The sequence below is a fragment of the Syngnathus leptorhynchus genome, chromosome 1 (genome assembly GCF_054491065.1).
Source record: "Syngnathus leptorhynchus isolate UIUO chromosome 1, UIUO_Slep, whole genome shotgun sequence".
NCBI classification, from domain to species: Eukaryota; Metazoa; Chordata; class Actinopteri; order Syngnathiformes; family Syngnathidae; genus Syngnathus; species Syngnathus leptorhynchus.
Genome location: NC_141195.1, coordinates 22,538,007 through 22,555,728, shown reverse-complemented (window position 1 = coordinate 22,555,728; position 17,722 = coordinate 22,538,007). Strand labels below are relative to the sequence as shown.

Below are 17,722 nucleotides of genomic sequence, written 5' to 3'. Positions count from 1 at the left end.
TTCCTCCGAAGATAAAAAATTAAGATTCCTAAATGGTCAGGTCAACCTTAACCAAGTAAGCAAAAAAAAAAAAAAAAAAAGTCTATCCCAAAACATTTGTCCAAACCTGCTATTTTGCAGAATTCAAAACAACCACTTTGCCGGAGTCATTTTGTGTGCTCACAAAGCGCATCACCGCATTTGACATCCACACGTAGCAGCAACACCTGCGACAACCGTTTAATGTAAACAAGCGGCCGTGAACAGCTTGTTGTCGTCCTCGGCGACATTTGTCGCATCCAAATGCGCCGCACCAGACGAGACTGGCAACGGCAGGAGAGAAAGAGCAGAGTGCAGGCAGCCGTAGATTACCCAGTCGTATAATCGAATGCCAGGCTTGACAGTTGAAAATGCCCTCACTAAGCAAACTATAACAAGTTCCAGCGTAATTCCAGCCCGAGGCAACGGCCACTGGACCTAATGTAGTTTTTCATGAGCCGCTATCACGTCCAGGCTGCACGCTTGGAGGCCCCAAAGCTACTTTGATGATACCTCCACTGTCTGATGCTTAGCTTCTATTTGTTTTGATGTATTTATTGTTTTTATACCCACGGACCATAAACGAGGCTCTTAAGTGCCCGAGCGTCAAAATTTGCTAGTTCATCTATCTGGTGCGTCAATTTTGGATGACTTCTGCTTAGCATTTAATTCATATTAATAAATGTTAAAAAAGATTGCTAAAACCTGTAACGACACGGCAGGCGCTCAGTCGTTATGGCCTTTAAAGCTGGATGCCTGAGTTACAAACGGGGTGTAAATAGCATCTGCTATCTGTCACACAACCATCATGACGTCCTAGAAAATACAAAACTTACCCATCATGTGGTCTTGACCGGTTGGATCGACCTTGCGCCCTTCTTTGCCGTCAGCCCTTAAGTTGAGCTTCTGACTCATTAGGAGAGTCTGTGAAGTAAAAATGACAAAATGGCCTCAGGACGCGAGATGCTAGCTAGTCGATTAGCATGGTTAATTGTACTCTAATTAATCGAGTTACGATTGGTGTGTTCGAGGTGAAAAAGAGAGTCACGAGGGGGTCAAGTTGAGTTTCTCACTCATTAGGACAGTCTAAATTAAAAATAACAAAACGGTCTCAGCACACGAGATGCTAGCTAGTCGATTAAGCATTGTTAATTGTACTCTAATGGAGTTTCAATTGGCGTGTTACAGAGCGAGGTGAAAAGAGAGTCACAAGGGGTCCTAAAGTGTCTCGCTTTTGTGCCGTTTTGTAAGGAGATGATGGATGGAAGGCTCGGGGAATGGTATCAAATGGCCCTTTGTCAAATGGAGGGTTTCTGATAAGGAGCCTCCTCAGCGCTATCAAAAGGCCACATCAGGATTACATTTCCGAGGTGATTTCGCGGGGCTCTCTTTGTGACTGCACTTAGTCCTCTCCGTTAAATGTCCTTTTTGTTGATTTTAACGCTCTCAAGAATCGATGTTGAATCTTTTAATCATAGACATAAACAAAAAAAAAAAAAACATATTCCAAATTATTCATTTGCTATGCTATGCTATTGAAAAATAAAAGCAGTGTTTCAAGTCCCTGTTTGTCCCGATTTGGGGAAAAAGAAGCAATAAAAGGAGTATTTTCAAAATAAAACTAAAACGCCCACTTACAGCCGCATCGGGACAGATTTTCATGTCTCCTCCCTTCATCTCCGAATGTTTCTTGGGTGTGGAGATCCCCGTCGGCGATGCGGTGACTAAGTTGCCTTTTCCAGCCGTCCTGTAAGAAAAAAAAAAAAAACAATATTTGAGCTCTATTTCAAAATGTGTTGAAAGCTGCTCGTCCCTTATGTGAGCACGAAATGCCAACAAACATGCTTCTCAGAAGGTGTGACCCAAAAAAACAACAACAACAAAAACGGATCAATGGAGTGAAGCGCTGCAGCGTGCCTGCGCAACAATTGTCTCAAGAGTCACAACCGGAACAGACAGCTGTGTTTGAGATAGATTTGATTTTATTTTTTTAAGCTAATGTTTGCTAGCAATACTCGCCGACAAACGATTCGTTTGAAGGATTCGATTCACGACTCGGTGAAGAGACAACGCGTGGCAGCGGCGGTGACGGGAATTAAATGAGTAATCAATTAGGGGGAATTCAATATGAGAGGGGGGGGGTGTTGATTTACGCACCTGCCAAGAAGCTCCTTGACAAACTGGTCTTTGCCGATGAAGGCGGCGCTGCATTGGAGCTGACTGGCAATCTGACCCATTTGATTGTTGCAGTGGTCCATGATGGAGCTCAGCTTGTTGCTCATCTCCGATTGATTCTGCGCCTCCAGACTGTCGTTTTTCTTCCTCTCCTTTTTCTTGTCCAACTTTGTCTGTTTGCCTCCCAGCACCAATCCAATCTTGGTCTCTTTCTTCTCTTCTTTCCCTTTGGGCACGTCGGTTTTCTTACCGGCCATAGCCGGAAGTTTGCTTTTCCGGAAGCCGAACCAGTTTGCTAGCGAGGGAGCGCTTTTTTGTTTGGCCTCACTAGCGGCGACCTTCTCTTGTTCTTGACATTTTTGTAGATTTTCCTCGATTCCCATCATGACCTTCTCTTCAATAGTGCAGGCTGACGGGCTGATTTTTTTCTCGTCTATATCTGCGACTTGGTTTGGCGAGTCTGTCAGGGATTTTCCTCCCGAGCTCAGTTCTTCCTCATTAGGGGTGGTTGCCATGCCTCCCGTTTCTCGCACCACGTTTTCTGAACTACGAGGACAAGAGACTGGGGGCTGAAAGTGTGAGGTGACTTTTCCGGGCCTGCAGATGTTATTTATTCGATTTTTTTCACAGACAGGCAACCCATGCGTCTCCTTGTGGGAGGGCGACGTGACAGTCTGCCCCTTCGCCGAGCTTTGAGATTCGTCACCTTTGGGTATGAACTTTGAGGTTCTCTCGGGTGGGATGTTTTGATTGTTGGGTCTCGTTCGGGGAGAGTAGACTGGACTCTCCGCCGAGCCGGGAACCTCAGAGGAACTCTGTCTGGACAAAGAAATCCCCCTTTCTGTTGAGTTGGTGATGATCTGAGTTCTGATTTTTCCTGGTCCCTCCAGAACGTTAATGTTGGGTTTCTCGCTGTAGTTGGTACTGAAACTCTGGCTCCGGGCTTTGGCCCCGTTCATTCCCAAGGCTGGTTTCAGATGGGACTTGGCCGTAATGGATACGGATCTGGAGAAAAGTAGACTGCTCCTTTTGCCTTTATTGCAGACGTCCCCCTCGTCTGGTGTCACGACGGGATTGAGCTCCTCTTCCGGTAACCTCCCGTGAACTTCACCTTCCACCTCTGTCACAGACATCTTCGATGGCGGATCGATACCGCACGCCGGCCGCGAGCTGTCACATTGGCTCGAGGCGTTTGAAGTCACAGTCTCCTTGGAAACTAAGTTGATATGATCTTTTTCTTGCTTATCTGGCAAAGAGGGACTGTTTTTATGGCCCGGGGGCGATTTTAAAAATGCTTTGAACCCGACAGAAACGCGAGTCTTTTGACTCTTTTGCGACGTGTTCGGGGAAGTCACGACCGAGCTTGACGGGCTGACAACATTTTGCGGTTCCATCTTTACCGTCGGGGCTTCCGGAAGTGAAACTGTTAAACTAACCGAGGGCTTCTGGTTCTCATATTCATGGGCGGAGCCTCTCTTATTTTCAAATGAGGACCCTCTGATGGCACTATAAGGCGGGGGGACATTCTTTGAGCTTTTAGGTGCATTTTCCATCTCGGGGTCAAAGCCTGAGTTTGTGGGTGGGAGGTAGTCTTTTGCGGCGGCCATCTTGGAAGTGCCCGTATTGGGTGTTACGCCAGAGGACTTTTGAAGGTGCGGACTGGTTTTGTCGACCAGTTTCTGAGGTGCGAGTGCAGTCCCGTAGCCGGCGTCCGTGTCCATGTCTTTATCTTTAATGGGTAGTGTTGCTTGCATATTTGGTTGGAGAGACGTGTAGTAACTCGGGGGCGGGCCCCTCGCAGCGGATGCCTGAGCTAGCGCCGTTTTATGTGCTTGAGGCGACCCCTCGTAATTTGGTTTGATCAGTAAGGAGGTGGTACGACCCGGCGGAGGGGGTGGCGAAGGCGACCTGAGTTTGTTTTTCGCGCTTTCACAGTGTTTGTCTCTGGTTGGTTGTTCACAATTGTCGGTAAACTCCAGTTGTTTCCTTGAGAGTCGAGGGGAACCGGGGGATGAGGTTTTACTCCATTCGGACCGACTGGGAAGCTTGGAGTTGGTCACCTTTGGGCTCTGGGAGCTCTTGATGAAACGGGATATCTTAGTGATTGGAGGTGGGGGTGTTTTCTCCTGACTTGGAGTTCCTGAGTTTCCACCGTTTGGCTCAGTGGTCGTGCCTTTTGACAATCTGATCGGGGATGCGGAAGGTTTATTACAAGCCGGCAGTTTTGAGACGACTGCCATCGGAGCGGCTGAATCATTCAGAGGTGGGATGGAATGTCCTTTATACGCTCGGCTACCGGACGGCTTGATTAACTTCCGCTGTGAGGCAAACTGCACGGAGAGCCGATCTGCGTTGCCAACCCGGTTTGTTTGGCCGGTCTTGAGCTGATATTCCGAAGGCTTTTCCGGACAATCGAGGACAGCGTAGTTGTCCGTATGTGTTGACTTCTGACTCGTTGGTCTTTCCTGAAGGTCTAATTTGTTGTCTTCTTTACTAACTAAAGGAGCAATTGTAGGTCCATTAAGCTTCTGAGGACTTAGTTCAATTGGCTCTCCTTGAGCATCAAACACTGCCATGATGCTTTCGTCAGACAGATAATGATTTGTTGCAGCGATGGGTTCCGGTCTACTATCTGCAGACTGCGTTCCGACTCGGTCCCTTTGCAAGCGCTGCGGCCTGAGCGCTTTGAAAGCGCTCCGGGACTTCCTTTCCGCTTGCTCTTTTGGTTGGCTTGAGGGCACCTGCAAGTCACATTTCAGTTCTTCTAGATCGTCCACATCTGAGAAGCAATTGGAGCTTTCTGGATCCAAAGGGGGAACGTGTATCACTGACACTCGGGTGAACGCCGACGGCCGTCCGCTCTCGGTGAGACTGCTCGTGAGTTTCTCGGGACGCTCATTCGATGGAAATTCCGAGCGGGGCTTCGTCACGGCGAGGCTCGAGCTCTTGTCAGCCACACTTCCTCCGTCTTGCATCCCGTCCCAGCTGCACAGCGTGTCAGAGATGCTGTGGGGGAGCTTCTTGCAGTAGAACCAGCTGTCCCTGTTAGGGACTTCAAGTACCTGGCTCGATTGCACAAGCTCATCATCTGCGTCGTCTGAATCGTACAAACACTTTTTCCCCACAAGAAGCGATGTTCTTCCAACGTGGGTTGGCTTCGACACACCTTTACTGCTAGTCTTGACACCAAGCGAGTAAATACCCTCGTTGGAGTTCATGCAGTCTTTGTAGCCGGACTTGGAGACCCTGGTTGAGGATGAGGACCTGTGCTTCCTTCTTTGCAATTTCCTCAGTCCCTCCAGGATGTTGGTCTCCTTACGCCTGGTGGGCATTTGTTCCTCCAGTGGGGCGTTGATGTTACTTGGGGCGGAAGAACCCAAATTTAGCCTCTTATCCCAGGTGAGAGATGAGTGCTAAGGGAGGGTCAAACAAAAGATTGAATAAAAGATCAAACCAGATTGATGTAGAGGAATAAAGTCGAGGATTGTTACCACTTTGCCACAGGATGATGGCCCGTCGTTCCAGGTGTAGGAGCCGCTGGAGAGTTCGCTGCATGCGCTTGACAGCGACAGTTCGCTACTGCTACGGCTGCTGCGTGGGTACGTTGGCATCGACGCTGTCAGACTCAGCTGGCTCAGACAATTGGCGGTGATGGGCAAACCTAACTTTCCGTTCAACTCCTATGAGACCAAAATGTAACATTGTGGGAATTGTAAAACCGGGAACCAATGTTGTTGCTCTTAAAAATAACAAAATGAAAAAAAACAAAAAAAACTTATACATACTGCATATTTACATTTATTGTAAATGTTTTGTCATTTTTATTAATAATATAATCTGATATAATATAATATAATTAATACAATAAAATATAATCATATTTATAAGTCAAGAAAAGAAATCTGCACATTTCGACAAAATGACCTTTTTTGGGCATTATTTCATCGACAACTCTTTTCCTCACCTTAATGCATAATATATAAGATGACCAATGCAGAACATTGTCCCATAAAGTCTTTTTTTTTTTTTTTTTTTTAATGACAAGCATCTCAATCGATGTCTTTCTGGTAACATGACAAGTGTTTATTCTTCTTTGTGTTAAGTGACACCGCCAGCCATTTCTGCTAAGAGTGGGTTGGGGGGTCAGGCTTTTAGATGCTAAGGGTTGTATTTTAATATCATGTAATGATTTCTCCGCTAGCTCAAGGGCACCGGTACCAAAAAAAGAGAAAATATAAATCACTTTCCATTAGGCTTACAGTTGTAGGAGAATTTGTGTTCCTGGAAAGTAAGAAAGCTTTGCTTCTTTCGGGTTCCTGGAGCAAATCAGCCGCAGACAGATCCATGATCCGTGACTGGAGTTTCTGGAATGCAAAAGTTGCAGAGATTTAACATCAGGGCATGAAACAAAAAAAAAAGGAACCTTGCTCCAAATTTGTGCAAAAAGATACTCTTGAATGTTTCCATGCTGGATTCCGATTCGCCGACATTTACATCATCAGTTGGAATAAAACATAAGTGAACAAGAAATAATTGCATCAGGGAATAAGGGACGCCTCTTAATATTTCCCCCACAATTCATTTGCTTGAGTGGGAAGAAGACAAAACCAAATACCGCTTCGGTGTATTAATCTTAGCGTTTAATTAGCCCGGCTTTCTGTGAGCAAATTAACTTCATTTGAATTTCCAGACACTGAGGGCAGTGCAATATTTTTCTATATGCAAACTATAGAAATATTGTTACAGACACATACATACATACATACATACATACATACATACATATATATATGTATTTATTTTAAAATTTTAATATATACGTACATACATACATATATAAATATATATATTCTATTTTTTATTTATTTAAATGTTTCATATACACATATATATATATATTTTTTGTTTTTTTTATACAAATTTAAGATCTCACAGTAGTGCTCATTAATAAACCGAATGCCTTTTTTTTTTTTTTTAATGCTTGCCAGTCCCTAAATGTTGATGCGGTATAAATTAGGCACCTTTCATTTTTTTAAAAGCTTTAATATCAATGTCAAAGTGATGCAGCCTGCCCGGGACATGAAATGGGAGTGGCTGAAATGTCACAGGGTTCCCGATCTTATCGTAAAGTGTAGAATTTCACCTCCTCAGCATCCTCATCAAGCATTCAGTCAATAGTGTCATTGGGTCAAGGAGGGAGGGGGGTGAGGGTGAGGGGGGTCGGCCAAAATAGTCGAACGGACGACGTCGGCATAGATTTTTTTCCCTTTTTACGATTCTAAGCTACAATTGAATTGTTTTTAAATATACTGTGAAATATTTGCAAGCCTGCAGTTTTGTATGTAAATGTAAATCCTGGAACATCACTCGCTCTTGTTCTTATCAACATATCTATAAGCTGGACAACGTTGGCGAGGGAGGGAAAAACACCCACTCAACATAAAATGGCCATCAACATGACCCAAATGCCTTTTACGTCGCTCTCACATTCACAAAAAGCGCATATTCAGCTTCTGTTTGCGATAAGAGCAAAGCCAGATAAAAACACAAACACACCGGCTTGTGTTCCGTCTTGTCCCGATTAGCAAGCAGGAGATGCCGCAAAGTGCAACAGCAACGAGGAGGTCACGCTCCGTCCTTGAGGCCCCCGACCAAGCGCGGCGTTTGTCCCAAGTAATGGGACACTTAATTGCCAATCGCCTGCCATATTTGATAAGCAGTCGAGGCCGGTTCGGGGTGGCTGCACAGCCAGGACGCCGACCATTATTGCGCAATACCTTTTCCCAATACATCGCTCAGATGTTTGCGGTAGCCTGAATCGGAGATGGAAAGGGGAAGGAGCGTGCGTGGCCATGGCGCCATCAAATTCATGATGGCGTTTTTTTATCAGTGAAGCTCAAGAAGCCCGTGGGGAAAAGGAGAACTTTTTAATTACTGATAAGCAAAAGCTTTAGTCCTGGACTGCAAATAGCGCACAATTAAATCTCGGCGTATTTGAAGTTGTAGTTAAAAAAAAAAAGACATTTCTTTTTTTTTTTGATAAATAAGAACAACAAGGTAGGGTCAGAATATGATTTATCGATGTCATCTTCATTATATTACTACATTTACTACCGGCAGTGAATAAGAATGAGGGCTCTCCCTGATGTCATTGCTAATGATTGATACACGTTTTTATGGATTCAAATTTGATCATGATAGGGATTTGGAAATAATTAATGACATGAAAATAAAATCTCTATTTTTATGGTGGCTAGCCCGGGTTGGTTAATGCTGAGGTGCTGTTGCTAAGAAGAAGACGGAGGAGGAGAAAGCGGCGAAGGAGGATAAGAAGAAAAAAAAGAAGAAAAAGAAGAAGACCCTCCTAGTCTTTAAACACCTCAAGAGAGAAAGAAAAAAAAAATCAATCTTTATCTCTATATTCTCATTCAGTGCCATTGACGGTGATAGACGTCAACGATAATGAGTCAACTGAGATGGAGCTTTAAAAAAAAAAAGATGTTTTCACACATTCTTTTTTTTTTTTTCTTCCACCATAACATTGTGTGAATGCTTGCTTTATCTCATTAGCTCAGGGTAGCACAAAAGAAAAATACATTTTGACTGAAGTTTGTCACACACGTTGTCTCAGCACTCGAGAAGGCAAAACTCAATAATGATGTAGTCTAGCGACTCTCCAGAGAATTGCGTTATCATCACTTATGATTCTTCCTCGGACCCGATTGGTTGCTAACAAACCAAGACACACTGCTTTGTATCTTGTGAGAAAATGACCGCGGGTCACCTCGGTACCGCCATCATTCCAGTGCTCGATCCACTTTGACACCTTTCAGATTGACAACGCAGCTCAGTACAATTTGGTTTCACTAAATTCTCTCTTTCTGTCTCCTCCTCCGTCCCTGTGGCAATGAGGCTGGCTGATAGCTTCATTTTCAACTCTCCTCTCTTCCCTTCTTATCTCCCCTGGCTCTCCCTTTATGCCTGTTCACCCTCTCTGTTCTATTTAGCTCATTTTTTTTCAGCGCTGACAGTCCAGTCCAGTCTCTTTTTTTTTTTTCCCCAGCAGCCCGTTGTTTTCATATTGACGGCGTAGAGCCCTGTGGCCTCAGATCTGACCTTCCTTCTGCACCGGCAATATTATACCATCACTAACAACAGATGGGTGGGTCAGTCTCATTTCTTCTCTTTCCGCCTGGCGCTTTGCAGTAAAGCGCTTGTGTTCAGGTGGCTCTGCAATGATCTGAGGCAATTTCCAGCCAATTCTAAACCCGCATTCCTTTAGAAGGCAGCGCAAAGTGCAAAGTCATTCATACTTTACAGCCCTAGCGAGAAACTTGGAATATGAAGATAAACCAATCGGGCACTTTGCAGCGCCCCAACCCCCCCCCCGCCGTCACATTCTCTTCATTATCGGCCGAGACCGACCTGCCTTTTAAAGAACTAATCAAGTGGAAAATAACTTCAGTTGAGAATAAGTTCCTCGCAGTTTGGCCTACCTGCAGGAGCAGCTCCGAGGTGGGCTTGATACGCTGCTGGAACAGAATCCCCAGGGCCCGATTTTGCTGTTCCAGATCAAAAACTCGAGTGCGCAGCTTGAGACATTCTTCTCTCAGGTCCTAGTCGCAAGACAGAACCAGAAGTTGAAACAATGTGCACATATGTGAGCAGTCCACTTATGGTGAGAAGATAGAAGACAAACCTTCTGAGTGACAAGTGCCTGCACGACTTGATTGGCGACCTTAAAAGGGACACAGAGAGCCATTTATGTTCATACGTTTTAAAAACAAAAGAACACAACGAAAATATTCATGACAACACAGACAAATCTAAAAATCCGGGAATATCATCAGAATTACGGTTCTTATTAATTATGATTGACCAAAACCGAGGCGCGAGTAGCCCAAACGTTGTTGTGTCTCGGCTCTGACCACAGTGTCGATAACGAAGCGTCTCGCATTACTGCTTATCGATCCTTCATTAAGTCGGCGTTGGCTCTGGAGTATTCTTGTTTATTGAATGAGGGAAGCCGACTCGAGAAGACACTCGCCATCTGATTGCGCTCGTCTCGTCTTGGAGTAGCTAATGTGTTTGCCCGGGCGTTCCGCGATACCGTGTAAACAATCATCTTCTTTAATCGGCCACTTTCAACTCCAATCTCATCCGTCCGCCGGCAGAAGCCGACGCACGCCTCCTCGCGTCCCCTCTCCGTCCTCGGATCGCGCACTCCCACTCACGGTGATTCAGCAGGCCGCTATACTGATACCCCCCCCCCCCCTGATCCCCGTGTGACTCCCTAGGCGGTACTCAGTTTAAAAACAACCACCAGGCAAAGGTAATTGTGCTGTATCAAAGCCAACTAACAGCTTTACGGACGTTTTACTGAGCACAAGCAGCATTTGAGTTGACCTCAGATTAGCGGTGGAAGGGCGGGGTCCAAACTACGCCTCGGGGGCCACTTGCGGGCATTCGTTCATTTTTAGTGGCCTGCGGCAAACACTAAAAATAACAATTAACACGGTCCACGGTACAATTTTTATAAAAAGTGTGTGTGTAGTATAGTTGTGTGTGTTTTGTGTGTGTGAGTGTATATGTGTGTACGTGTGCGTGTGTGTGTGTTGGAGGCTCTTTAGTAGAAAAAAAACAATTTATTGCGATGAGTGAAAAGAATTCCAATTTATGAGCAGAATCGGTTTGCACCACATTGTGCTCCATGACACATTGGTGATCGTTAATTAATGGCTTTAAACATCACCGAGTCTTATTTTCTTTCTAAATGTGGCGATGGGATTCGGTCGCGTCTCAATTCTTGAGGGACCCACCCACAATCCTGCCGTAGAAGATGTGACTCGATGACCACTCACCTCATCCAGGCAGTGTTCGTATTGCTCCCTCTGGCTCTCGTTCTCCAACGTCAAGACGGAGTTCCTCTCCTGGAAAGAGCACGTGTTTGGGTTCAGTCATCGATATGATGCAACAACAACAACAACAACGAATGAGGCGGATACAACAATCGGGCTTGGCTTGAGAAAGGTCAACAGAGCGTCAACACGGCCGATAAAATCCTCCAAGGTACCACGGAGGAAAAGGTCAAGGGGATGCGAGTCATGATGTTGAACTTTGGGGTTGGGATCTAATAAGAATATCTCCTTGGCCTGCTGAGGGACCAGACGCAGGACTATTGATCTCTGGGGGTTTCCGATTAGTCAGAGGCCGCCAGCGTATTAGGAGCTGTCAGGCAGCCCGGCGCCGCTCACCCTCTGCCCTTTCGGAGGAACGCGTCATTCCTCCGAGGAACGCGCGAGATGTAATTATAGCCCCAAAGTTCTGGGAGAAGAAGGTAAATGAAATCCCCAAAGCTTCGAAGACGGATGCAAATGTAATGAGGAACAATTGGTTCTCTCACGGAATGATTCAACCCCAACTCCTTCAAGCAGGCAAACGAGAGGGAACATGGAGATAACTGCAGGACATCGCCATGGTAACTACCGTAACTTTCTTTGTATCACTCACTTGGAATAACATATTTCATTGAAATCATTTACTGCTCGGGGTATTGATCATAATATTGATCGTGAGGTGACAGATTTTTTTTTTTTCAACAGCTCTGTGTAGCTAATAAATTGACAGATTTTTTTTTTTTACAGCTCTGTGTACCTAATAAGTGTTTCTTAGTGCACACAGTCACAGTATCACATTAAGGTCACAGGCTCAACATTCACATATGCATGTATAGTATTTATTTTTTCATGTATTATTATTATTATTTTATATAATAAAAATATATTTATTTTTCCAGCTCAGTGGCCTAGTAGTAGAGTGTCCGCCCTGAGACTGGAAGGTTGTGGGTTCAAACCCCGGCCGGGTCATACCAAAGACTTTAAAAATGGAACCCATTGCCTCCCTGCTTGGCACTCAGCATTTAAGGGTTGGAATTGGGGGGTTAGATCACCAAAAATGATTCCCGAGCGCGGCGCCGCTGCTGCTCACTGCTCCCCTCTCCCCCAGGGGATGGATCAAAATCACATGGGGATGGGTTAAATGCAGAGGACAGAGCCCTTTGAGACTGCTTGTGATTTAGGGCTATATAAACTTGACTTGATTGATTGATATACTTTTTATTATTATTACTATAAACCTGATTTTTTTTCATCTATACACACACACATATATATATACATATATATATATATATATATATATATATATATATATATATATTTGCATATATATATATATATATATATATATATATATATATATATATATATATATATATATATATATTTTGTAGACTGAAAAAGGTTCATTTTAAATAAACGTACCTATAAATAAGCAATCAGATAATTTTGCAGATCCAGTGCTTGCTGTGTAACAATACAACGTGTCGAGTCACACGGCTAAATTTTGATTCTGATCTGGACGAGATGCAAGAGTTGTGATACTATTTCACTTTTCTAAATCATCAATTTGTCTAGATTCTTCCTTTTGTATTTAAAAGGTCTCACTGAAGAGCAGCCGCGACAACAATAATGGATGGATAGACGAGTGATGTATAGCATCAGCCTGGTTGCCCCCCCTTCCCCTTCCCCGGCAAGCGCTGCATCCATCACGTGGCGTAGCGCGGCGGGATTAAATGGCACCTATCTTGTGATAAACTCATTTCAAATGTAATCATGAGCTCATATTCTCCATCAAAGTTGAAAGATGGCTTGCGGGAACAACAGCAAATGATCTTTAGCTGAATGATTATCTCCTTTGTACTTCCTGTTAGTGAAACTCGACCATGTCTGTTGTTGACAAATGTGGAGGAGATGTTTGAAAGAAGCCGCAGATTGAGAAATTACCTCCAGGGTCTTTAGGCGTTCTAACAGGAGCTTGGTCCTGTCATCGTTATCGTCTGTTTGGCTGGTGTCGGCGTGCGGCCGCATCCCAGGATCCGACTCCATCTGAGTCGCCGGCGGGAGGCCGTTCTCCTCTGGGCGATCATGCTGCTTTCGCACTTCCTCGGAGAATTTCTCCTGAGGAGGCGCAAACAAAGAGGGCAGGTTAGCGGAGGTAGAGTGGGATGGGATTTGTTGGGGAGGAGGCCCGAGGGGGGGTGTTGGCAAGAAGAAGCAGAAGCAGATGGACTGAGAAGAAAAACTAAAAAGGATGACTCGCTTTTGTACAGGAAGCTGACAAAAAGACAGAAATCACAGAAGGAGGAAGGAGTGAAATGCAAGATGAAAGCCGAGAGAAAGAGGGGGAGCGGATCAAATGGGCAGATGGGCCGACGGGGAGGTAGGCGGCTTCAACTAAACATCCCCATAATCCCTAATCATGTTCCTCTTGTTTCCCCAAACTGTAGCAGCGACCTTCACGCTTGCTCCCGTTTGGCCTTCCTGCATCTCTGCCCGTTATCTTTGCAGACCACGGAGGTCTTCCCACCATCCCGTAATTAACTAGCAGTAATTATAAGCCTCAAATTAGGCCCTCTCTGGATGGTACACAAAGAAAATAAAAATGGCCTCCCAGTTGATTTACATAGGAGGATTTCAATCTACTTCTTAAAATTGTGTTTCAAGCAATTTTTTTTTTTTTTTTTTTGTGGTGGGCTTCTTGTGCTTGTTTGCAGACGCTGCTCATCAGGCGCTGTTAAAAGTCGCCCGTAATAGCGTCCGCAGAGAGACGGAGGATCGGGAGCGTTGTACCTCCTGCTGCCCTTTCAAGTTATTGAGTTTGCCTTGCTGAATGCACAGAAAGCGGCTGCGGAGGACAGGCTGGCCTTGCGTTATTCAGCAACTGGGAATCGCCCAATAACCCTCCATGTTTGTTCTTGTTCACAAAGTCCACAGACAGCAAAGGAGCCCTTTGTAAAATCTCGCTAAATGAAGATATTTAAATCCTCTCTTCTTCTCAGATTCTACTTCCTCAATTTTTATGACATTTGATCTGCCTCCATGAAAGCCAAATCATCTCCAGCTTTGTGTTGTCGCTTTTTGTTACAACAAAGTTTATCCGCCTAAGGCTAACTAGCAAGCTAGCAAGCTAACTAGCAAGCTAACAAGCATCCTAGGCCATCATGTAAGCAAAAGTATCCATCTCCAAGTTTTTTTGTAGTTGTTTTTTTTGTGTTACAACTAAGCATTTGCACCTAACTAGCAAGCTATCAAGTTACTTGGCTAACTAGCAAGCTAACTAGCATCCTTGTAAGCAAAATCATCTCCATCTCCAACTTTTTTTGTAGTTCTTTTTTTTTTTTGTTACAACCAAGCATTTGCATCTAAGGCCAACTAACAAGCTGGTTAGCTAACTAACAAGCTAACTAGCATCCTTGGCCACAAAATCATTTCCATCGCCACCTTTTTTTTTTTTGTAGTTGTTTTGTTTTGTGTTGTGTTACACCAAAGCTTTAGCGCCTGAGGCCAACTAGCACGCTATCAGTCAAACTAGCTGCTAATCCTCACTGGAGCACATTAGCAATGACATTTAGCCACACTCTTTCAGCCCTCTTTTGGAGTTTCCCCCTCATCACTCAGTTGCAATGCAACACTAGTGAAAGCATGCGCTCATTGCGTTGATCAGATTTTCTTACAATCCCTTGATCGGGTTTAAGGATTTAAATCTTGGAATACTTCATTTAGTTGTATAATGTGTGTTGTTTTTGCAAATCAACATTTTTTTCCCCCATTTTCATCTGCTGCATTCTCTTTTTGGTAGACAACATTATGGCACACAAGCAAGGGAGGTGTGGGAAAAAATAAAAAAACTGTCAATTTTGACTCAAAAGGTGACCGTTACTTATTCCTTCTATTTTCCTCCTCCATCCCGCCAGTTATTTCTGCTTTATAACAAGGTCAGCCATGATTGCTTTCCACTTCTTTCCACAACTAAGGCACCGAGCAACTTCGGATGAATCATTTCGATGGCCAAAAATGAGCCAGAAAATGAAGATATTTGTCTTAATTGTATGAAAACATTGTTTACTTTGTAGGCTTTCATAATGTCGGCCGTGTCTGTCGTGGTCTGCTCCATCAGCCCTTGATTCTGCAGAAGCGACCGCACCTTCTCCTCCATCCTGCACACACGAGAAATGACAGGGTGAATTTTGGCAATCCCATTCAGATGGTTTTCGCCGTATTTCTTTGTTTATTTATTTTTTTCCCGACACAAACGGGCACTCGGATTAAGACTGACCGGCGTATTCGGCTTTGCAGCACAACAATGTGCTTGCAAACGAGCCGTTGCCCGCGTGAATAAAAGTGCAATCACAGCAGCGAGCGCCGAGTGACTTTGACCTTGAGGGCTCGGTCTCCTCAAAACAATCAGCCGCCAAACATGCGGTCTGCATGCAGAGCAGGCATTTGAGAGAAGAGCCAAAACGGCCCTGGAGATTTACGTCAGCTTCAGTTTGAACTTTAACCTTCCGTGCATTCCGCTTCGGGCATCTTCTAAGTCAATGTTGCCCGAGCGTTACGGCGCCGAGGCACGTATTTTATATTATAATGTGATGTTATTACATTATTATGAGTGGCAAAGGTGGAATGAGATTAATTATCATCTGACATCTCGTGGAAGAGCGTTTCATCGTTCGAGCCGGCGATACGTCAGTGTCGTAGATAAACGTACATTATTCGTAGTCGATAAATCCTTTTTGTGAATACGAACAAGTTACAGGAATAATTTCACACGACGCACTTGCTATCTCGTGCCACGGAAATGCGTCTGAGATAGTAAGTCACTCGTGAGGATGGATTTCCCCCCCGGAGACAGTTGCCGAGACGAAGAAGAATTTCTACACGAGGGAGAGCGCACATTGTCAAAATCAAACTGTTGCTAGTCAGCTGATCTACTCTGCTACTTGTGATGAGCGCATGCAGAGAAGGCCCACGCCATCTGTCCAGGCTGTTCTGAAAAGCCGCTTGTAATCAGGCGCTGAGCGAATGTCCAAAAAGTGGCGGCGAGTGAGACCGACTGATCCGGTCATCACTTTCAAAAATCGGCACGGTGACGAGGTGCAGGATGATGATGATGATGATGTGACAGTAGCTGGGCATGGTCTCAGGAGATGCCAACGTGCTTGCCATGATCGCGTCATAAATCCGAGGATAGTTTGGGAGCTACACGTTCACTTTGAATCTGAAATCCCTCGCTTACAATTCAGACCGTGTTTGTAATCCAAGAACAGATGACATCATTTTAATTTCAAATTGATGAGCCCGTATGTGGACATGGGAATTAATTAGTATGTATGAGGACAATGACATTAAAAAAAGAAAAATTGACATTGATGAACTGTGGTATGCACTGTAAATGAATGAATGAATGAATAAATAAAGAAACAAATGAATAAATAAATAAATAAATAAATAGGATTAAATAAATGAAAAGAAAATTTAAACAAACAAACAAACAAACAAACAAACAAATAAATAAATAAATAAATAAATAAATAAATAAATAAATAAATAAATAAAATGCGCTTGGGCAGACAAGAGAATTGAAGATAACAGTTGGTACTGGCTTCATGAATGTTCCCTATAGCACGGGTGTCCAAATCGGGCTTTTGAGGCGCTGCCAAAGAAATAGCCAGATAATTAACTTTTGGGTACATTTTGATTTTTCTGGCGATTTGTTCTCATGTTTCCCCAATCTCTGGAGGGAACATACAGTAGGATGAATATTTATCAGTGTTTTCTGCCAAATTTGGGGGATTTGGGAAAAAAAAAAGTTTTGCGGAGCCTCTGAGATGTCCTCGAGGACCGTCGTGTTGAGTGTTTCAGTTCCCTCCCTGATTTAAATGATTAAGATTGTTATCAGGCTTCTTCAGCACTTACTCATGAGGTGGTCACTCAATCAAAATGTATGAAGTCAAAGTAGTCGTAAAAAGTAATGACTGATCATAATTGGGGGGTGGGAAAATCAAACAAAATTTCATAGTTGCATGAACACTTTTGACAGCATTGAAAAGATGGTAAAGGACAAACAGGGCATAGAGGGAAGCAGAACTAAGTTGTGCCTCGCTTGAGCTGAAAAGCAAAAAATGTCAACTGTCTCAGAAATGCAATTAGGGGGGCAATCAATTTACAGCCTGAGGTCCGTCAGTTTTTGATTCACTTCCATCCTATACACACAAGCGCACACACATATGCTTACACACATTGGATATATTTTTTTTTAGTCCTTGTTACCACACATTTTTCAAGTTTACTAACGTACACAGTACAGATATCCACATTTTGGGTAAAGAGGGTCGGCAACATTGACCCAAAATATTTTTACAGCCTTGAAACTTGAAAATATAAAAGAGGCAAAACCACTATGGAAAAATATTTGTAATTAACCCTCTGTATTTTTCTTTTCAACTTTTCTACAGTTATTAGTCTGTGTTTGCACATCTTTGTGTAACCTTGGTGTATTTGAGTGTACTGCAAATCCATTCATCTAATGTTATGTATTTTGGGAAGAAATGTACTTCTGAATATTCTCAGCTTACCATGCTTCCACTCCATTCAGCTTCAACATTTTTAACCTTGTTGTTCTAAACATG

At 43.9% G+C, this 17,722-nt stretch overlaps 1 protein-coding gene across 4 annotated transcripts in view; it reads right to left on the bottom strand.

The window, feature by feature from the left end:
• Positions 1–17,722, bottom strand: part of LOC147062738 (nck-associated protein 5-like) — a 61,721-nt gene that overhangs the window by 5,769 nt on the left and 38,230 nt on the right. For 2 of the 4 annotated variants that reach the window (XM_085908058.1, XM_085908084.1), the window contains 10 exons: positions 15,160–15,250; positions 13,038–13,211; positions 11,055–11,123; positions 9,893–9,931; positions 9,690–9,809; positions 6,453–6,557; positions 5,685–5,873; positions 2,176–5,606; positions 1,657–1,765; positions 855–942 (listed from right to left, as the gene is read on the bottom strand). In XM_085908058.1, the coding sequence (XP_085764184.1) occupies positions 855–942; positions 1,657–1,765; positions 2,176–5,606; positions 5,685–5,873; positions 6,453–6,557; positions 9,690–9,809; positions 9,893–9,931; positions 11,055–11,123; positions 13,038–13,211; positions 15,160–15,250 (4,415 nt within the window). Of the gene's footprint in view, positions 1–854; positions 943–1,656; positions 1,766–2,175; positions 5,607–5,684; positions 5,875–6,441; positions 6,558–9,689; positions 9,810–9,892; positions 9,932–11,054; positions 11,124–13,037; positions 13,212–15,159; positions 15,251–17,722 lie in introns of all 4 variants that reach the window. The other 2 variants (XM_085908066.1, XM_085908075.1) reach the window with 1 other exon arrangement.